This window comes from Erpetoichthys calabaricus, chromosome 2, assembly GCF_900747795.2.
Source record: "Erpetoichthys calabaricus chromosome 2, fErpCal1.3, whole genome shotgun sequence".
NCBI classification, from domain to species: domain Eukaryota; kingdom Metazoa; phylum Chordata; class Cladistia; order Polypteriformes; family Polypteridae; genus Erpetoichthys; species Erpetoichthys calabaricus.
The window spans coordinates 327,363,596-327,387,107 of NC_041395.2; the positions used below are offsets into that span (position 1 = coordinate 327,363,596).

General features: G+C 38.9%; 1 protein-coding gene across 1 annotated transcript in view; it reads left to right on the plus strand.

The window, feature by feature from the left end:
• pdzd8 (PDZ domain containing 8) overlaps positions 1-23,512 on the plus strand; it is a 283,146-nt gene that overhangs the window by 163,562 nt on the left and 96,072 nt on the right. The window contains exon 3 of the mRNA XM_028796014.2: positions 15,689-15,791. Coding sequence (XP_028651847.1) covers positions 15,689-15,791 — 103 coding nt within the window. The remainder of the gene's footprint in view (positions 1-15,688; positions 15,792-23,512) is intronic.

Consider the following 23,512-nt stretch of genomic DNA (forward strand, 5'->3'; position numbering starts at 1 on the left):
ACTAAAGCATAAAACACTGTGTAATGTGACCTTCAGACTCCTCAGGATCTGGCCCATGCAGAATGTTAAAACTTTGTACTTGTCTTTTTATATGCACTGAACTGCTCAGTAAAAATACACATGCAGTTCGAGGCAGGAATATACATTAGCAGTAATGGCCAAGTGGACAGAGGTAACAGCTAGCACACACTTTTAGAGCCATGGTGGCATGAGACAAGATAAGGCTGTTGGAATCCAATTGAATGTCTTCATGGAAGTGTGGTTTGTGGTCATAAAGTTGAGTTTTATCAGGCTAATAGGGATCCATAGGCAGGCAGGATGTAGTGAAGGGTAAAAGTGCGAAGGACTGTGTTGAAGATATCCAGTCAGGGGTTTTAAAGACACCAAATCATGAATAAGTAATAACTGTACAAACACACTATGTGAATAATGAGAAAAAAAAAAAACAAATGAGACAAGAGTCACAGCTGTAGTCATGACCAAGTGGCTGAGTTGTCCAATAATGTCAGAACTGTAATGTCCTTATGTAAAGAGCCACATGTATTATTGACCATACATTCAGTATGATCATTGCACCAAGTTGCAGAGGTCCATTTTGTAAGAAGACTACATGCATAAGGATTAACACATGAGCAATAGATCATTCTGGCCCCTGAGCCAAGGAAGGATTTACTGGTCCAGAATAGGGTTGCATATGGGCATCCTCAGTATTAGCTACAGTTCCCATGGCTGGTAATTTAGGCTGCTTTACATTATGTCATGAAGTCATATAAGTACCAGATGGTGTCCCGTGTTGCATCCAACCAAGAATTATGCGACTGCTTTTCCACAGAAGCAGTGGAGTGGACTTCAATTGTTGCCCCAGAATGTTTTGGATGTATGCTGTCAGATACAAGCAAAGTTGAGATACCTGGGAGATGGCAGTTGTGTGGTTGGTGGTGCATTACAACATCAGGAATCTGGCAAAAGAGAGGAGATAACCGAGTCCATAAAGATGTTTATTCATTTGGAAGAGCTCAGAAGTGTGCAGGCTAGGTTAATTACGCTGCCCGACTACTGTATGAAGCATTCTGTGAAAGTGCTGTATCCAATAAAGATCAATGTGGAGAAAAGCCCATGTGCAAAACCTCAGGAAATGGTCTTTTCTATTTGCAATGGTCAATTGTTTTTAATCTTCTCGACTCTCTAGTTCTTGTTGGAGATGCAAGCTCCAAGGATTCACCTCTGAAATGCTGCAGAGCACTTGTCTCCTGAAAACAGAATACGCTCTTTAAAAATTTCATGAGATCATTTAAAGATCTCCACTGCACTCACGTCACCATGCCTATCTCGTGTTACAATTCTGACTGTATGGAAAGTTTTTGACGTGAAACAATGGAGTGTAAATGCAAATGAGTTTGTGTAAGTTGTCCTCCATGCATACAGGAAGCAATGGAGCGAAGTTTCGTCTGTTTTTTTTTTTTTGGGTGATTTAAGGGGGAAGATTAACTTGAGAGAATTAGTAAACGTGTGTTTATAAGAGGCAGTTGTGGTCCCCAATAAGGATGTATGTGTTTATAAGAGGCGGGTGTGGTCCCCAATGCCTAAGCAGTTGGCCTAAATGATCTGAAGTTCTCATATATTTGGCTTTTCGCTTGACTCTTATTTAGCAACCAGCCTGTTGGGGCTCACAATGTTGACCACTCTCTTTGAAAGGTGCTATATAAATTAACATAACATTCTCAAAGCAATTCAGAACAAAATTGTGTTATGACTGCCTCTGTCTTTTCTATATAGATGTCCTTTTGAGATGTTCTTTGGAGTTGGCTCACTTATTCTTGTTTTGTCCTTCTTGTGAATAGATGCCCATCTTCTGGGTCCTGATCATATATTCAGAGTGTGCCTCGTGTGCCAGGTCATGTTATGTGTAATGTCTCACCAATGACACTAATTTTACCAAACATTATGGTGCCTTGGGGTGGGGCATGTGAAAAACGTGTTGTCATTTCTACATACTGTATGCAAATCCCCTTAAATTAAAGCCTCTTTCATGTTTTTTAATCACATTTTTGATGTGCCATGTGTTGGAATGAAAAATGCACCGTATTTTATTACTGCATACATTCCAAAAGATGGCGCACTACAGACATTAATGCTGAATAGGCTGAGGTCAACGTTGATTACTTCAAATTTCAACCCGTCTTAAAAGGGTAGCACAGCCATTGTTTAAAAAAGAAAAAAAAATTCTGGAAAACACTTTCATAAATAAAATGAGAAGAAGTTCAAATGTGTTCAAATCGAAGAACAACCTCCAACCTTGTTCATTGGTCACAAGTCCGGCCCAGTAACAGCTTATTCTCTTTCTATATTACGCTTCATGTATTATCAACAGTGCAAAGTTCACTGAAAGACAAGTACAACTACAAATTTCTATGTAAAGAAAAGCAAGTGAAAACGTTATCTGAAAGACAATACACCTAGGATTTGTGCATATCTGAAATGCAGAAGTTCAAGTCACCCATGTGGTTTCACAGACCGCAACTAAACAATCCTAAGGTACTCCAGAAATGTAACAATAGGAGGCGGGTCTGCAATTCAAATGCTCATTCACCTCTGAGCATATTCCATTTTCATTCACATCTTTTTCCCAGGAGTTGTTTGTTTAACCAAATTTTACAAAAAAAATGTAATGTTTTGGATGACTGGATAATGTGGATTATGCAAAACAAACAACTTGACATTATTTTTTCATTGATGTTTTTCTATTGTTTGCTGTTTGCCAGCATTTTTTTTCCACTCCTATATGAAGACAATTATAGGTAGTCGTCGGCTTACAACCTATGTGCCTTACAACTGTTGGACTTACAACTGCTACCGCGTCTCATGGGCAAATGACAGTTTTCGCTACCCCAGCTTAATATGCCATGACTCATTCATCTCAATCTCAGTTTATTACCTGCAGTGGTTTTGATTACATTCAGTTACATTTGTCTTACAATTACAGAAAAAGACAATTTATCTCGACACAAACATGAAAGTTATCAAGCAGAATGAGGGAAGAAAGAAAGAAAGCGAATGCGATCTCATGTGACTTTAAGTTGCTAATGTTCGCCTCACGCATTGTACTGCTACGCTTTGGCTTTGAATCCGGTTAACCTCCAAAGCTTCTGCGTTGTGACTCACGATGTGCCGCTTCATGCAAACCACCATGAAGGGGTTATGCAACTCCTTTATCTGTTAATGTTTATTATTAACAGGCTGAAATGTTAAAACAGAAAACATATGAGTGCTCAGACTTTGCCGGTACCACTCCTCCTCTGACAGTTAACACAATGAACACTGGGAGAGGCTCACACTGATAACATAACACCACGTAGACAAACAAAGCGTTGGTGAAGCTGTTAAAGTTTAGCATCCATGTGAGCAACAGTAATAATGGCAAAAAAATAATAAAAAATACATAAAAATGATAGAAAATCTATACAATGTGCTAAGAATGATGATAAAAAACCGCAACAACAACTTGACTCATGGGACTTATTATACAGTACTATACATATTGTCAGGTTTAAATGTGTATACTGGTCCAGATTGGCTTGTGACTGGTCCTTCAGAACTGAAAGTAGTCGTAAGTCAATGGCTGTCTGTATTATAGCAGAAACTTTGTTATCTTGGTTCTGCATTAAAACATGCCATGAAATTTTTTTTCTTGGCCATCACTGCCAACTACATGGGATAAGTCACATATAAAAGTAATGTTTTAGGGTGGAGCATTTCATTTAAGATCTTGTGGAATGTCCCGGGTTGTCAAGTGGTCGGCCTTATCTGTTGTAGCTGGCCGTGGGCTCCTAGTGTTTATTTATTTTCATAAATATTCTTCAGTTTTCTTTCCACTGTATTTAACTGGCTATTTTTCAATTATAATGTCAATGAACTTTATAACATTATATTTGTTTACCAGTATGTTAATCATTCACAATACTTCTGTTTTACTGTGTACTTAACATAATTTATATGTTTATGTTCATAAATGTTTTATGGTTTAATTATTTATTGTCAGAGCATTATTGTTCATTGATGCAGAAGTGTTTTTAAAACACGGACATAACCCTGATCTTCCAGAATTCCTGTATGCCTCTTTCTTTTTCTTTGGCACCCTCATGTGTAAGCTCATCAGACACAAGGCCACTCTATTATAGACACTTAACCTCAAAATCTTCTGTTACGGAAGGCAATTGCTAGGGACATGTTACTATGACAGTATCAAAATACTCATGTGACAATGAGGTAATAATTGCATTTTTATGTCCTGGAATACACAGTGACAAGACAAAACATTATAACCACCTGCCTAATATGCTGTTGGTCCTCCATATGCTGAGACCCTGTGGCACTGACTCTCTAAGACTTGTGAAGGTGTCTAGTTGTATCTGGTACAATACAGTTTTATTTTTGTATAGCCCAAAATCACACAGGAAGTGCCGCAATGGGCTTTAACAGGCCCTGCCTCTTGACAGCCCCCCAGCCTTGACTCTCTAAGAAGACAAGGAAAAAACTCCCAAAAAAAACCTAGTAGGGAAAAAAAATGGAAGAAACCTTGGGAAAGGTAGTTCAAAGAGAGACCCCTTTCCAGGTAGGTTGGGCGTGCAGTGGGTGTCAAAAGAAGGAGGTCAATGCAATACAATACAATACACAGAACAGAACAAATCCTCAATAAAAAATTAAAAATTTTTTAGAAGTACAGAGCAGAATTTAACAGTAGATGATATCACATAATAAGATTTAGATAATTTTAGACTCCTGGAGACCTCATCCATCAAGCTGCCTCCCCCATTTAGCCATTCCACGGCTGAAACAGTGTTGGGCCAGCCAATCCGATGAAAGGACCCCTCTTTCTCACGATTCCTGTGATCCTCCATCAGGGATGACTTTACCTTAGGCAGGCAAAACAACTTGGCAGGTGGGCCGTGGCACCAAGTGCCACATTTGAGTACCGAGAAGAGAAACAGAATAGGTGAGGGTTAGTAACAAATAAGAACTGTCATGTTACTTATGTTTTAGTGCTAATGACTAACAACAGAGATGCAGTATGTACAGTTAATCAGCAGCTCTAGTCAGGATATGCTAAACTAAAGTAGTGAGTCTTCAGCCAGGATTTAAAAACTGAGACCGAAGGGGCATCTCTTATAGTAGCAGGCAGACCATTCCACAGTTTAGGGTCCCTGTAACTAAAAGCTCGACCTCCCATTGTTATTTTATTAATCCTTGGAACCATAAGCAGACCAGCATCTTGAGATCTTAATGTGCGCTCTGGTTTGTAAGTCATGATAAGTTCAGACAAGTAAGCTGGACCTCGGCCATTTAATGCTTTATATGTTAAAAGAAGGATTTTGAAATCTGCCCTAAACTTAACCGGGAGCCAGTGTAAGGATTTAAGAACTGGAGTTATGTGTTCATATTTTCTTGTTCTTGTAATAATTCTTGCAGCCGCATTTTGTATTAACTGGAGGCTGTATAAAGAACAGTTTGAACATCCAGTGAACACCGCATTGCAGTAGTCAATCCTACTAGAGATAAATGCATGAATTAATTTCTCAGAATCCTGTTTATTTAGAAAGCGCCTTAATTTCCTAACATTTTTAAGATAGAAGATACATGTTTTGGACAACTTTATAATATGCCCTTTAAATGACATGCTATAGTCAAAGATAACTCCTAGATTGCAGGCTTATTCAGTAAAATTAATTGGGATTCCAACTGAGTTAAAAGATGACAAAATATTGTTATGATCAGCGTCATTCCCTTCAACAATTAACATCTCTGTTTTATCTGCATTTAAAGACAAGTAGTTCTCATTCATCCACTCCTTTAATTCGCTAACACAACTAATTAAAGACAACATCGGAGAAACTTCATCTGATTTAAATGAAGGGTATAACTGGGTGTCATCTGTATACGAGTGAAAATTAACATTATGGTTCCTAATGATAGATCCCAGTGGAAGCATGTACAGTGAAAACAGTAAAGGTCCCAGTACTGAGCCCTGCGGGACATCATATTGAACTTCTGTGTATAATGATGGAGTACTGTCAGCACATTTCTGTACATATTGGAATCGATTTGATAAATAAGAACTAAACCAAGCGAGTATGGTGCCTGTAAGCCCAACATCATTTTCTAGCCTGTGTAGTAAAATAGAATGGTCGATGGTGTCAAATGCTGCACTTAAGTCCAACAACATAATTACACTGGTACCAGGACATTAGCAGCATATTTTCAAATTCCTGTAAGTTATGAGGTGGAGCTGCTGCAGATCAAACTTGTTATTCCAGCACATCCCATTGATTCCCACAGATACTCTATTGGTTCTGAATTCTAGGGAATTTGTAGGCCAGGGCAACACCTTGATCTCTTCTTCACTTTCCTCAACCCATTTCTAAGCAATACAATATTGTTGCTATGAAGGGGTGTCCCTGGTCTGCAGTGATTTTTAGGTAGGTGGCACCCATCAAATTAATGCACACCTGAATTCTAGGACCCAAAGTTTCCCAGCAGAACAGTAACAATAACATCATACTCCCTCCACCGGCTTCTCTTCTTTTCATAGCGCATCCTGCTGCCTTCTGTCCCCCAGGTAAATGATATACACACACCTATCAATCTACATGATGCAACACAAAATGGGATTCATCATACTGGTGACCTCCTTACATTCATCTCAGGTCCAGTTTCCGACACTTCTATGCTTATTGTAGGAGCTTTCAGTGGTGGACAGGTGTTAGCATGGGCACTCTCATTGGCCTGCAGTTACACAGCAGGGTTTGATGCACTTTGTATCCCAATGCCCTGTTGGCTCTTTATGGTTTATCCCTCCTCAGACCACAGTCAGTAGGTACTCCCCATGGCTGACCACGAGCACCCCATAAGCCTTGCTGTTTCAGAAATGCTCTGACCCAGTAAGTCACTCAGATCTTTACATCTGCCCAGAACCTTGAGTATGAGTACATAATTCCAGTTTGCCATGTAATAAATCTCTGACCTTGACATGCACCATTAACACAAGATAGTCAAAGTCATTCACTTCTTATAGGAGTGCAAATAATATGTCTTGGTTCCAGGCTCATTAGTGTATGTTAAGCATTGTGATTTCAATCTCCAATATATTATAATTTTCAGTCAAATAAGAAATAATAAAGTTAAAATTATTGCTCTGTGGGCAAAAATATGTCTGTCTATTACACCTAATTAGAAAAATTCTTGAGTAATGTTATTTTTCTTTTCAGTCTAACATACAGTGCTATCACATTTATTTTTGGCTGACTTCACTGGACTGACCACATATACTCTCTTCCAATTTGCTGTTAGCTTTTCCTTGTTGCCTTGTTTGTGGACATTCTAACAATATATTCATAGCTCATTAGTAGGCCTTCTGTTTTTTTTTAAAGGATCTGCACTGTTATCTGTAAGGTTGCCAGTTCAAATCCTATTACTTGTAGAAGGGGGTCTACTCCATTGTGCCCTTGAGCAAGGCCCTTAACCTGAAAATCGGTCCAGGGGTGCTGTACAATATTGGGCTGATTCAACACTTTATTCTTAAAGTTCATGCAAAAAGATCATTTCCCCTCAATGACCAATAAAGTATAGCAAATTAAAAAACATAAATAAATAAAATAAGTATTATAGAAACTGCTCAAAAAATTAAGGAGCACTTTGAAAACACATCAGATCTCAATGGAGAAAAAAATTCCTGCTGGATATTTATACTGATATGGATTATACATATCAGTCATATGAAAAAGTTTGGGAACCCCTCTCAGCCTGCATAATAATTGACTCTACTTTCAGCAAAAAAGATAACAGTGGTATGTCTTTCATTTCCTAGGAACATCTGAGTACTGGGGTGTTTCCCGAACAAAGATTTTTAGTGAAGCAGTATTTAGTTGTATGAAATTAAATCAAATGTGAAAAACTGGCTGTGCACAAATGTGGGTCCCCTTGTCATTGTGCTGATTTGAATGCCTGTCACTGCTCAATGCTGATTATTTGCAACACCAAATTGGTTGGATGAGCTTGTTAATCCTTGAACTTCATAGACAGGTGTGTCCAATCATGAGATATAAAGGTATTTAAAGTGGTCAATTGCAAGTTGTGCTTCCTTCCCTTTGACTCTCCTCTGAAGAGTCGCAGCATTGGATCCTCAAAGCAACTCTCAAAAGATCTGAAAACAAAGCTTGTTCAGTCTCATGGTTTAGGGAAGGCTACAAAAAGCCATCTCGGAGATTTATACTGTCAGTTTCAACTGTAAGGAATGGAATCAGGAAATGGAAGGCCACAGACACAGTTGCTGTTAAACCCAGCAGGTTTGGTAGGCAAAGAAAAGTACAGGAGCGGCATATGCGCAGGATTGTGAGAATGGTTACAGACAACCCACAGATCACCTCCAAAGACCTGCAAGAACATCTTGCTGCAGATGGTGTATCTGTACATCGTTCTACAATTCAGCGCAATTTGCACAAAGAACATCTGTGTGGCAGGGTGATGAGAAAGAAGCCCTTTCTGCACTCACGCCACAAACAGAGTCACTTGTTGTATACAAATGCTCATTTAGACAAGCCAGATTCATTTTGGAACAAAGTGCTTTGGACTGATAAGACAAAAATTAAATTATTTGGTTGTAACAATAAGTGCTTTTCATGGTGGAAGAAGAACACCGCATTCCAAGAAAAACACCTGCTACCTGCTGTCAAATTTGGTGGAGGTTCCATCATGCTGTGGGGCTGTGTGGCTAGTTCAGGGACTGGGGCCCTTGTTAAAGTCGAGGTTCGGATTAATTCAACCCAGTATCAACAAATTCTTCAGGATAATGGCAGCCATTACATTTTACTGAACTGGAGAGATTTTATATGAAAGAATGGTCAAAAATACCTCCATCCAGAATCCGGACACTCATCAAAGGCTATAGGAGGCATCTAGAGGCTGTTATATTTACAAAAGGAGGCTCAACTAAGTATTGATGTCATATCTCCATTGGGGTGCCCAAATTTATGCACCAGTCTAATTTTGTTGTGATGCATATTGCATATTTTCTGTTAATCCAATCAAGTTAATGTCACTGCTGAAATACTACTGTTTCCATAAGGCATGTCTGATATTAAGAGGAATTTACTACTTTGAGAGCTCAGTTAATGATAAACAAAAGTCCAAAGGATTAAGAGGGGTTCCCAAACTTGTTCATATGATTGTATACGTATTTATATATATATATATATATATATATATATATATGCTGATGGGTTTTTATTTCTGTCTTTTGGATATTTATAAGCATTTCCTGGAAGGGGTGATTTCAAGTATCATAGTTTTAATTATGATTCATATACTTTCTAATAAGGACAAATGTAGACATTGCTATCTTGCATCATAAGCTAATGAGGGTTTTCTTTGGACTTTCATAACAGTACTTCTGTAAAAAGCCAAATTTCTCCACAGGACATATCTGTGTGTCTGTCTCTCTCCTTTAAAAATGGTTTTTATTTGTGGAGCACATGTATTTTTAAGTTGGTATTGGTGTCTTAAATGCTGCTGCCACTGGGTGGTGCTCCAGGCTTGAGTAAGTGAAGCCTAAAAACCTGACAAAGAATTCCCTTTGCAGTTTCATTTTGGTCAGCTTGCTTTGCCTTACACTACTGGTCAAAAGATTTAAAACAATTCTGTTTTTTTCAGTTTTTATGGAAATGTATGATGTTTCATGAAATCAAGGCATTGAACAAATAAGCAATGGCAACTAAAACAAAATAAGTCAAGAAATCATTATGTATGCAAAATTTTGTTCAAATTTTTGATTCATCATAGTAGCCCCTTTTTGTTGATACTGTATAAGAGTCAAATTGTGACAACCCTTTTGATAAAGAATGCCAGTTATTCTGTGCAAGTCACCAACTGTGCCTCCAGCAAAAGAGCCCCTGACCATTACAGTTTCAACCGATTATGGCAGTAATGATGATAATAACATTCTCAGACCCACCTAATTCAGTTCATGGTCACCGGGGAGCTTTAACTGCTGTGCTAGATTCAAGGCAGGGGCTAACTCTGGATAGGACACCACTCCATTGCCATAATTCTCAGACAGGCTGGATTCACACCAGATTGGTCTATTTTTAAATCTGTTGAGCATTAAAAGAATGGATTGAATATTAATCCTCATTTTGGCTGTTTTTCTTAATGTCACACAAACTTGTTCATTTAAAGTGTAAAACCTTGCAGTTTCACAGATTGTTACAGTTCATTCAACCAATGACTTGTAACTTAGTTACTGCTATCCAGTTATTGGGCAGTGCAGTGGGAATCGACCAATTACAACTGATTAAGCTTTCCAAAAAAGAAAAGAACAAATTGGTGTTGAAAACAGGAATGCAGATTTGGGATATCTGCAGTACAGAAAGCAATTTCATGGTAACTCCAGTATTGTTGGGCCACGTTTTTAAAAACAGGTAGGTTAAACATAATTTAAAACATACATTGAATTTGAAGGTATGGATAGATAACTACTGATTTAAAACAGCTGATCACTTTTGTTCTTTGTGACAATATGAAGGCTAAAGCCTGCAGTATAGTTAGTAATTCTTTCTTATTTGACTTCAACATTCTAATGTTTCAATTGTTTATTATAAAACATTTTTGCATTTGTTAGCATATTTATTTTTTATAGATGGTTCCTGAATAAACAAAGTGTGTTGTATTTCACCAGGATATTTGTCATTGTGTTACTTGGGTTTAACAATGTCATATTGTTGTGATAAGTGAAATACTAAAAGGTTATCATAGCCACGCAGAACAAGAAAGAAAGTGTGAGACCCAGCGTCTCGATGACACACCCGATGAAGATGTGTCACCTGACCGAAACGTTGGGCATCTTGTATTATTTCTTGTTCCGTGTAGAAATAACCTTGTAACTTTTTTTTCTTTGCAGATGTACGTGGGCACAGCTTTTTAGTGTCTGTTATGTTGTTTGACCTAAATGGGGAAAAAACAATGCAACACACATAGCCAAAGGGGCTCTTGTCATAATTATTTTTCTACTGTTTCTACTCTATCCATTTACAGGCTCTGCTCTGTGAGTTGTACCCTCGGATGTTAGCCTTTTGAGAAAAATACTCTCAAAATGTAACACTGTGGCCACTCCCACTCATGCACATTATGGACCAATTTTCCAATCATTGTGATGACATTTACTGATGTGTGGTAGCAAAGTGTATTTAGATGGCAATTTGGGTGCTCAGAATGGACTAATCAATAATTAGGCTGGATTTTGTAAGATGAGGCCCAAGTTTTACTGTGATTGGGTTGCAAAGTGTTTGCCATATCTGGAAACACCGTCTGTAGCAGGGTCCACATTCACATTAAAAGTTGCTAATTAAGTAAAAAATGCACATTTTTGAATTTTTGAGAGGGCAACCAATGCAGAAATGGGAGAACATGCAAACTCAAGAGTGTAGCAGCACCTGCTATGCCAAAATGCTGCATGATGATTATGATTAACAGTAACGGTAGTTAATAAAAATAGTGAATGGCATGCAGTGGTTAACTTAATTTATAGTGTTGATTTTTATTAATAGGCCTTTGCTCCGTAATCATCCCCTCAGTTATTGTTTTAGTGCTGGTCACGGTATCCAATGTCCTCCTTCAGTTTGCTAGTATCTCACAGATGATGCTAGAAGTGAACTCCGACAAAAGTTTGCAGTGCCAAATGCACTCAATAATATTTAAACAATTTTGGAAAGCTAAATCCCCATTGTTAAAAATGAGCATTTATCGTAAAGTAAATCACCCCTCCACCTCTGTAATACCCTCACCATTCATATCAGTATAATTTTAAGTTTAAAATATGAGCCCAATGAATTATGTATGATCTTGCTGATGAAAAGAACGTTTTTTTTGTTTGATTTTTTTTTTTACTGGAATTATATCTTTTTTTATACAAATAAAAAAAGAGAAAATGTAGCAGTGCAAAATGTAACATGAAGAGAAATGCTATACACAATTGGAGAGCAAGCGCAAAACTATGTAAATGACAGGGTGAATTTACTGTGCAGTATATAGTGAAACACAAACAAAAACGCAAAACTCTCCAAGACTGAAAAAGCAACTGAACTGGGTATACCACTGGGAAGAGTTTTGCACTTTTGTGAATATCTGACTAGCCATGAGCCAACATTTTGTTGTATTGAATTTCATGATACAAAATACAGCCAACGTGCATTCATGAAACAACGTTGTGATTTGATACACTTGTCTGTGGAAGCGACTTACTAAATGAATTGTGTATGTGAAAGCCCTAACCTGCAGTGCCAGCCCACATTACACATACAGTGATACTGTGCGCTGAGTACTTTCACCTTCGTATCATCATACAGGTAGTGATTAACGGTTCTGCTGACTTGTTACACCTTTGTACTTATTTTTGTATCAGATTTTTAAATCCACTGCTTGCGGCGAAAGACATTTTCTTTTGCCTTTGTGTTTTATATCTGTGGTGGTGGTGTCATACTGTATAATACATGAAGAAAGAAAGAAAGAAAGAAAGAAAGAAAGAAAGAAAGAAAGAGAAAAAGAAAGAAATGGCAATTAATCAGCCATGCTGTTTTCACCCTTTGACTGGTCACATTACCAGATAATTCTTTCTTTCTTTCTTTCTTTCTGTCTTGCTTTCTTTCTTTCTTTCTTTCTTTCTTTCTTTCTTTCTTTCTTTTTTTCTCTCTTTCTTTTTGTCCATCGTTCTTGCTCAGGTTCCTTTTTATACTTTATTCAAGCACAGTTACCACGATCACAGAAACCTGGAGTGCTAATGAGGAAATTTGTGCCACACCTATTAGCGCTTGAATGAGGGCTTGCCAGTCCCACCATCAAACCTCCAGGGGCTACTCAACCACCTTTGTGCACCAGCACCCACAGTGAGGACTCTTTTATTTAAAAATCACACACCGCCACCAATCAATACATCATAGGTCATTCAGTCTGTCTGATTAACGGGCCTGAAGTTTTGCTTGCAGTGGTTGACAGCCGGTGCCCACATTGAGTATGTGTGAAGGGCAGAAAAAAAACACTTTTCCAATGTGGATATAGTCATGATTTTTTTTTGATAACATACTCAAACCCTCTTGGGCCCCTGATACACTTGGCAATATCCAGTTCAAGATAGAAATAAATCCTGGACAGGGTACTAGTTTGTAAAATCGTAAATGTTTTGTTTTTTTTATCCTAATTTCTATTGGACAATAAGAGATGCAAAAGATTCAGTGCCCTACTGTATGTTAAATTGCCGTCACCCCCCACCAACATAATGTACAAGCAGTTTTGTAAAGGTACTGTATATATGTATTCAAGATGTTCCTTTTCATAATCCAGTGCCACATGAGTATTCAAGATGTTCCTTTTCATAATCCAGTGCCACATGAGTATAGTTGCCTAGCTATTCTTCTGTTTTCATTAATAGTTTACACTTTGTGCCAATTTCTGGTTAAACTCTGAACTGTGGGAGGAAACTCATAAACATGGCAGAGATCATTCATAGTCCACACATAAAGCAGCCCAGTTGGATGCGGAGAGATACACCTCTACACTGGGCATATTTGAAAGAGTTTAGAAAACCTCCATAAAGAAATATCACATAACATCAACAAAATGAAATATCTATAAAAACTGCTGTATCACAGCTTGTCAGCTTTTAACATTACAGATTAATTCACCAATTTGTATTCCTATTCATGTGAGTGATCATATTTAGGCCACAAGAGGGCACTAGTGCTTCACAAAACAAAGCCAAGCTAGCCCTATGATTTTACTGTATGTGGGCCCTGCTGCCATCTGGTTTGAGTGCAGAAAAGCTGACTATTTGTGTTGTCAAAGCTTTACACCCCTCCATTGTCTAGAACCATCAGACCTGGTTTTAGTGACAGCAGAGTAAGCTGAGGTGACCAGATGCCCATTTCTCCAGCATCTGAAATTTAGATAAAACATGAGCATGAATATTGAATATAAATAGCACAGCCAAATGCCCATTTATTAAAATGGGCACAATGGTACAGTGGTAAGACTATATGTAACGATCATATCATGCATTTAGGAACCACTTATCACTGGATATACTGGTCCTCATCATCCCTCTTTCTTGTTGCTATTGTTGGTTGGACATTGTTGCCCCTTGTGGACGTCAGGAAACATTACACCTGATCATGGACTCCAAACAGTTTGTCATTTTATAAATACAGATGAGAAAAAAATAAACAAAACAATTCACCCTTTCGTTATGAAACCTGCTTAATCCAGTTAAAGGCCACTGGAGACGGTGACTTCACATGACAGTATCAGGGAGGACGCAGGAACCAACGCTGGGCAGGGCACCACTCTGTTTACTCTCATTGGACCTCTATAGAGTCACGAGAAGGGCACAAGTGACAATCTGTGAATGAAAGATTTCAGTTTTTTGACTTTTAATAAATTTTCAGACCTTTCTGAAACCACACTTTCACTTTGTCATTATGGATTACTGAGTGGAGATTGATGGGTAAGAATGACAAATGTGTTCATTTAAATCTACAACCCAATAAATTGTACAGAAAGCGATGGGGTCTGAAAACTTTCTGAATCCACTTTATTATATAGTACATTATTAATATTATTGTTAAAATTGTACTGATTATTGATAAGAATGATGATAATCTATTGCATGCAAATCTATTCACCTGTCCATCCTCTAATTCACTTATCCACTTCAGGGATGCAGTATAAAACTCTGATGCATCTGTGACCTTCTCCATTTGGGATTATTACTAGTAATCTATTACAGACTAATGTGCAGTAAACACTTTTATACAATTTTTCACAAGCGCCTAAGACTTTTGCCTTTACATAATATGTATGCATACATAGAGCATAAAGGAAGCAATAGTAATCAGTAGTACAGTACATTACAGGGTTTTAAGAGAAAAAGATCAGGTGAGGGTGAGCAGCTAAAACAGACTGACAGGCAGGGGGCACCACAGTACTGCCTGGATGTTCACCAAACCTCTTGTGCCAAAGCTTCACAGACTACTGTGCCTAAGCGAGGAGTTTGACACCAAACCTTTGCACTCGTAAAGTAGTACTGTGGTGGCACCAGAGTTTCACCCCAGATTTTTTTGTAGGGAGTTGTTGGGATAGCAAGAAAGGCTGACAGCAAAGGATATTGGGCTTCTAAGAGATTTGTGCAGTCTTGACAGGAAGTCTGGACACTTTGGTTCAGAGTAGGGAAGGTTGTGAGTTGTCAGAAAATCAATCAATGATGTGCGTTTCGAACTTTAGGTACTCTGGTAAGAGGTGGGCTATGTGTAGATGTCTTTGGAGTCACCTTGCCCCATTAAAGACACTGACTATGTGCTCCATTTACTTTACAAAGATGATTTGTCTGAACGTGTGGTCCCTTGTACTTTTAAACATATCTTCTTTCTCTTCATCACCAAGCATTCGGGGTGCTGGCTGCTTACTTCCACGTTTAGCTTTTTTTTTTTTTTTAATTAAGTTCAAGGCTTTGAAGTTGTTTAGAGAAGAAACTTCAAGCCTTGCTTGCCTTGTGGAAAACCAGATGAGAGGAAATGCCGGCATGTCCATGTCCATGTCTACATGACTGCAGCTCATTTGAGTTTCTGTCTTTCTTTCTCTTTCTTTTCTTTAGGTTATTTATCCTGGGTTCGTATGATCGGGAAAGTTACATTCATTGCACAGTGGAGCTGAGCAGCAGTGTGTGGAAGGAAAAGATAAGAAGTTCCATCAAAACAGTAAGTTTGATGTCTTTTTACTTCACGTTTGTAGCAGCTGGTAGCTCTCTGGCCTAGACAGAGGAGTTAATCCTTTTGGTTGTATGGGTTTGTTTTAACTCTCACCAGGGACTTTGTCGATACCCGAGACTGTTGATATAAAATGCAGTGATTTTCCGTAGCTGCTTATCATGCCCATTGTCATGGGGTTTTGGTGCCTGTTCCATCTTAATCAAACGCAGGACAGGAACAAACTCTTGATGGGGTGGCAATACAAACAAACAAAGACAAATCCATTTATTCTCTATGCTGGTTTATCAAATTCAGAGTCACGGGGGGCCATAACACAATCTTGGAATGAAAGTCCTGTATTGGGTGCCACTCCATCATAGGGCACTGTCATGCAAAACTTAAAGTAAGGCCAGTTTCATACTACACAACTATTACAATGAGTATTTTTTATTAAGTTAATGATAAGAAGATCACAACATGCTGTTGAAAATCACATTGTGAACTTTGTGTGGCACAACCAGTGACTTAGTTGTAGTACTTTGTGGCTCACTACAACTACCAGCATGACTAACAATGATAACTTGTCAATCTGTCAGTGGGCTTTTGTGTCAGCCATGGTGGTAACAGCCAAAACTTCTATGGTAACTGTGATAACCGCACTGTACAACTGTGATGAGCAGAAAAGCATCTCAGAATGTATAACATTTTGAACCTTGAGGAGGACGGGCTACCTCAGCAGAAGGTCACACCATGTTTGAGAATGGGAATTAATAGCAGAAGTTCACACCAGTTTCTAGTCCTGTCAGCCAGGAAACTGTGCCTCCAGTGGGCACATTCTCACCAAGACTGGACAGTTGAAGACATTGAAAACTGTATCCTGTCAGTGTGGCCATTCTTCTCTGACCTCTATAAGCAACAAGGTGTTTCCATCCTCAGACCTGTCACACATTTCATTGTTTTGGTTTATTGCTCCACTCTTAGAAAGTGTTGTGCATGAAAATCCCTCAAGGTCAGCAGTTACAGAAATAGTCAAACCAGCCTGTCTGGCACAACAATTATGCCACGGTCAAAATCACTGAGATCACATTTTTCCCTATTCATAAAAAATATGACTCAAGATCTTGAGTTATGTGATTGTACTTTTTAGTTCTTGTAATAATTCTTGCAGCAGCATTTTAAATTAACTGAAAGGTGTATAAAGGATGATTTGAACAGTCATCAGGGGTCTCCAACCTTTTTTTCCCTGAGAGCTACTTTTACAAAATGAAAATGGCCGAGAGTTACTCGTGTTTTCTAACATTTATTCTCATAGCTTATTTCAACCCAAACAAACTGAATAAGCTTGTTTTGCCTAAACATTTACAAAATGTTGGTGTCCACAGTTCACATTTTGCATTAAAACGTCAAAAAAAAAATATTTAGTTCACCTGCAAGTACATTTTGTATGTCTTTATGTATTTTCTAGTGTATCTCACACTATTGAAGTAAAACATGAATACTGTCAAAACAATGCAATTCCAAACATGCCAATATGACATACTCATTTTTCATTTTATTCCATGTCACTGTTTCACTTTATTCACATGTCCAGTTGCATGTGTGATGTGTTGTTTAGTTAGTCAGATGACTGGCACTGCATGGAGTCAACAAGAGAGGCAGGTGTATGGTGGAGTGGAGCCACTTTGATTCACTCTGATGGAATCATTTCAATGTTCATCTGTCAGTCTTGTTCTGAACTTTAATTTCATGACATTCATGTCAGAAAAGGCCGACTCACAGAGGTATGGAGACCCAAACAAAGCAGACATTTTCAGAGCTGCTTGGTGAAGATTCTTATAGTTATCTGGCTCTACTAAGCTCCAGAAATGCTGAGAATGCTGTTGAGACTTTAACTGCACATTATTTTGAAGGTTTACTAATATATAATATATAAAATCCAGTGTCTGCCTGTCCGTATGTCTGTCCGCTTTTCATGAGAGAACTACTTAACGGATTTAGATTGGGTATTTTTCTATAATTTGCTTTAACATTCTGGTTGATTTTGCGACTTCTCTCATGTCGCTATGTATCATATTTTGCTTGCGATACTGATTTATTGGCGCGAATCTGAGAAAAAGGCAGCGGGCCGAGGGGAGGGGCCTTCCTCACTCACTCGCTCGCCAGGTTCGGGGTGTGGTCCTTAACTTTGCTAGCGAACGAGAGAACAATTGAATTCAACTTTGTTTGATAAAATGTTACTTATGGTCTTGATGAGTCTGAGTCTGGATATTCTCTTATGTGTATGCCACGTTGAAAAGATAGATTTCAATTCAGATTGTGGATTGTGATATGATTTTTTGGAAAGATTACCCACCCTTAATTTGACTAATCAAGTTTTCAAATTTATGTAGGATTCATTAACCCTTTGGCGAGCTACTTGAAAAGGGGTTGCAAGCTACTGGTAGCTAGCAAGCGACATGTTGGAGACCCCTGGTATATAACATACACAGACTGAGATTCTTACTTCATATCTCTTAGAGACTAGCAGCATAAGTAGAACAGCAACAACACTCAACAAGTAAAACGTAGACACTAAATATAGAATCTAATGACTGATACTACAGAAATTATCATTCAGTACTCAGTATGAGCGGTTTATTGCCTGTTGATTAATAACTATCTCTGAATTTTGTACTGTGAGTGCTAATGGTTCTGAATGGAGGTGGGAGAAAAGTGACTGTGCGAGATTGCCAGGCTCTTTAGTAATACTTCACCACCCTCTGTAGTGCCCCACAGCCCAGGGCTGTGTAGGTGCTATACTAGGATGTTGTGTAGGCAACAAGGACAGACTCCACTGCACCCCTGATCTTATATAGAGCTTTCCAAGCTTTCTGCAGGCATCTGAGAAATCTAAAAATGTTGGTAACCCTTCTTGAAAGTGGCTGAGATGTGTTGTGCTTACTTTAGATCATCAGTGCAAATATAAGCCAGCACACCCTCTCCACAGTATCCCCTCCAAAATCAATGCCAGTGTGGCCTGTCTCCTGCTTTGTGAAGTCTATAATCCTATTCGGATTTGATAAGCTTTCAGGACATGTGTCTGTAAAGTCACTGTTACTACAGAATACTGGTAGTTTTTAAAATAGGTTTGCATGGGATAAGATATGTTAGGAAAAAAAGCAGAAGTTGGCGTGCCTTTTACAGTTATGCAGTGTTGTCACTTCATCGACTTAACCTCCAAAATCCCAGGGGAAATGACAGAATATTACTGGAATATTGATTCCAATGTGACCAGTATAATCTGGGGTTATTGTTTTGCATAATTTTTATACAAGGTAAAAAGCTCCATAGTCTGTACAGAGGTTTAAACACAAAGTTACTGACATGAGTGATTCAGACGGGACTAAAATTACAGAGATCCATCCGGAGGTAATCACTATACCCTAACACCTGGTGTAAAACTAATCCCATCTGAGTAGGGCGTAAAACCAGCTTCCTGGGTTTGCTGACATTAAGGGAGAGGTTGTTGTCCTGGCACCACGGTTGAAGATTTATGCTGTCAATTGTGTGTCATCCACAATTTGATGGTGGTCTGGCCAAACAATCATAGCTGGGGGTTCAGCACAATACCCTGGGGGGTGACTATGTTGGAGAATGGAGTGGAGAATGGGATGCTGCCCATCCATTCATGCCTAGAGTCCTGACAGTCAGAAATTCTAAATTGAATTATGGAGGGTGGCAGCTGGTGGCACATGCTGTGATTCAGCAGTGTTACATTAAACAGGCTAGGATGAAGTGCAGTGAGTGCTGTCACTGTCTTTCCTTTGTCCATTTTCCATGTTTGTTCAGCTTCTGTTTTCCAATGACACATATTCTTCATAAACATATATAAAGGGGGATGCTGAAGTTGAAATCCGTAAAGCTGATTGCTTCACAGCAATAAATCTGGTCTAAACTATCATCTCTGCCATGAGTGCAGAATTACAGTGATTAGGGTGAGAAGGTATGGCAGCGTTGTTCCTCCTGTGGAGTTGTGAAGGTTGTCAGGAGACATGGGGGCTGTGAGGCTGGGTGTGAATGCACTTTGACGGACAGCGCGAAGCAGACCCCCTTTAAATGTTTCCTTTTCCAAATCCGTTGGGCGATTTTCTTCACATGGGCTCAGGTGTGAAAATGTTGTCCTGAATGTGGCCGAGAAGGTCAACAAATTCTCCTGCTGATAGAATTTCATAAGATTAAGCCTGGCAGTCATCACCTTGTCAGGCTGAGCACTCGCCTTCTCTAGGCCCCATTATAGAATAGCTTCATATTTGAAATTAAAAAGGAGAAAAAGCTACACTTGTCATTTGCTCACACGACTGATTTTTTTTTTCTTCCCCTTTAGCGGATGCACGCTGGAAAATGATGGCAGATTCATTTTGATGATAGAAATGTCAGTGGTGTTTACCGTATTGCTGCACTTGGCTGTAATAATTTAAATTACTGAAAAGTGCTAATGCTTTTGTTTGTCCGTGTAGGTAAATGTCATCTGGCTCGCACAAGCACATTTAGGATGATTATGCTTCAATTGCTTTAAAGCTAATTTAATATCCTACCAGCGCCGGTCATTGGGCTCGTTCAGTCGGTTACTTTGCTTGTCACACACAGGGCGTCCTTCAGCTCTCCTTAACATCTCGGCTCTAAATAAAGGCAGGCACCCAAGCATTACCAATATGTCATCTAGCCCTGGATTCAAAAGGCTAAAAGGCAGGATGGTGGGGGAGGCAGAAGTGGGATTTTTCAAAAAAAGAAATTTGTTGTTAAGTGATTTGCCCTCACTATCAGTCCCACTGGAGAAGTGACAGAGATGACCTAAAAATATCTAAAACAGGCTGTCATTCTGAAGCAGGCCTTCCCAAACTCTGTCCTTGTGCCTTTTACTGGCTGCTGGTTTTCATCATTTATTTATTCAGAGGATGATGTCCATTTTAGAAGTCTTGATGGTTTTTTTATATCAAGTTTTGTACGTTCCATTATGTAAAATAAGAACATGAGCTCTAACACTTGTGAGGCTGAGTTTGCTGTATGTTCAGTTGGTCTATTGACAATGCTGTGTCTGTGCCTGAGGACTTTCATGCTGTGAGGTTGTTTCCTGCACCTACTGTATTACTGCCGGGATAGGCTTCGGGCTCCCAGCACGGATTGTGTGGGCCTGAGAATACATTTATATATTTTATATAATGCTTTTTAGTGTACACACCATACAAAGCAAAGTGCCCAGACCATGTAACACACAATCAGTTGTTGTAAGGCAAACTTTGGTGTGGCTACACAACTAAAATGGAACTTGGTTGAGTTCTCAGGGTCATTTTCAGCTGGTCATACCTTCTGATCTTAGAACAGAACCCTGGAGTGGCCATTTAATTCCTGTGAACTCTTTTGGTGTTCTTCAGTCAATACCTGAACCCAAAGCACCACCAAGGAGGCCAAACAAAATGGTGTTTTATTATATAGGGAGCAGTGGCAATGCAAGATCACAGAAAGTACAAATGAAAACACAATCTAGTAGAGCCTTATACACCCTCGATCGTTGCCATAACTCGACATGGGGTTGCTACTCCACTTTCCCAAATGTACTAAACATCAGTCTTTTATTATCACTCTGCAAATACCTCAAGCCTTTTCTTCCACACAGGCCTGTCATCCTTTCACCAGTTGAGCCCATGCCTCATGTTCTGTTCCTGAAGGAGATAGAAGGTGTAGCTTTGCAGCCCAAATCCCAATAAAACAAGTAAAGGTTGAAGGTGATCCCAGGCCCCAGTTGTTGAGGTTTCACCTACAAGGTTAAGCTTTTGCAGTGGCCATCCCAGTCTCTTGACCCCCATTGAAAACCTGCAGGGTGAGCTGAGGAAGAAAGTTTGCAAATGTGAACCTAAAAATCTGAAGGATCTACAGAGATTCTATATGGAGGAATTGCCTCAGATCCCTAGCCATAGGTTCTGCAGCATCGTTAAACGTTAAAGGAAAAGACAAATGGCAGCTACATTTGTCTTAAATGAATGTATTAAATGAAGGGGCACATTGTGGTACATTGGTCTCCAGGCTAGAAAAGGTCCAGAAAGAAGCGATTAGGCAAGTTCCAGGGCTACAGGGGATGAATTAGGAGGAAGAATATAAAGAGCTGAGCCTTTACAGTTTAAGCAAAAGAAGATACAAGTTTGCAGATGATACCAAGGTAGGTAGATTGGCAGATAATTTGGAATCCATTAAATCATTACAGAAGGACTTGGGCAGGTTTGTGGCAGATGAAATTTAATTTAAATAAATGTAGGAAGTTAAAATGTGAGGTTTGAATACACAATGGGAGATCTGAAAATTGAGAGTACACCTAATGAGAAGGATTTAGGAGTCATAATGGACTCATCACTATCAACTGCCAGGCAGTGTTCAGAAGCATTAAGAAGGCTAACAGAATGTCAGGTTATATAGCACCTTGATGTGTGGAGTACAAGTCCAAGGACGTTCTGCTGAAGCTTTATAACACACTGGTGAGGCCTCATCTGGAGTCATGAGTGCAGTTTTGGTCTCCAGGCTACAAAAAAGAACATTAACAGCACTAGAAAAAGTCCAGAGAGGAGCAACAAGGCTGATTCCAGCCCTACAGGGCATGAATTAGGAGGAAAGATTTAAAGAGCTGAACCTTTACAATTTATGCAAAAGGAGATTTAAGTGTTTAAAGTTATGAATGGAATTAGTCCAGTGGATCGAGACAGCGACTATAAAATGAGTTCATCAAGAACACAGGGACACAGTTAGACACTCGTTCAGGGTAATCAGTGCACAAACATTAGGAAGTTTTTCTTTACACAGAGATCCACAGACACTTGGAATAAGTGACCAAGTAGTGTGGTTGACAGTAGGACTTTAGGGACTTTCAAAACTTGACTTGATATATATATATATATTTTTTTAGAAAAATTAGATAGGACTGGCGGGCTTTGTTGGGCTGAATGGTCTGTTCTCGTCTATATAGATAGACAGATAGATATGTAAGGCACTATATAATAGATAGATAGATAGGTAGGTAGATAGATGTGTAAGGCACTATATAATAGATAGATAGATAGATAGATAGATAGATAGATAGATAGATAGATAGATAGATAGATAGATAGATAGATAGATATCATTATCTATCCATCCATTGTTCTACCCGTTGAATCTGAACACATGGTCACGGGGGTCTGCTGGAGCCAATCCCAGCTAACACAGGGCACAAGGCAGAAACAATCCTGGGCAGGGTGCCAACCCACCGCAGGACTAGATATCATTATGCATACACATAACAAAATTTTTGTTGGTAGGACTTGGCTTCAAGGCAGAATACTTAAAAACACAATACACTATAAATGATAAAATAAACATAATAAGTATAAAAGACAGCAGCAATAAAACATCAAGTCCAGACTTTTCCTGAGGAAGTACACCTGCAGAGACCAGTGATCTGTGTGCGTGATTCTGCAGGGGAGTTATACGAGTGTGTGTGTTTGATTACGATAGAGAGTGCGTGTGCATGTCTACAGGGGGGCAGGGTTAGGGTAGATGTATGTAAGCTGATACACACACATACATCTACCCCTAACCTGCCCCCCTGTAGACATGCAGTCTAGATTGTTCTAATATTCTAAGATACAATATTGAGAAAAATATTTACCTTATGTTAACAATGTCATTATTCTGTTAATTGTTTTATTTTAGTTAAACCTAGATTT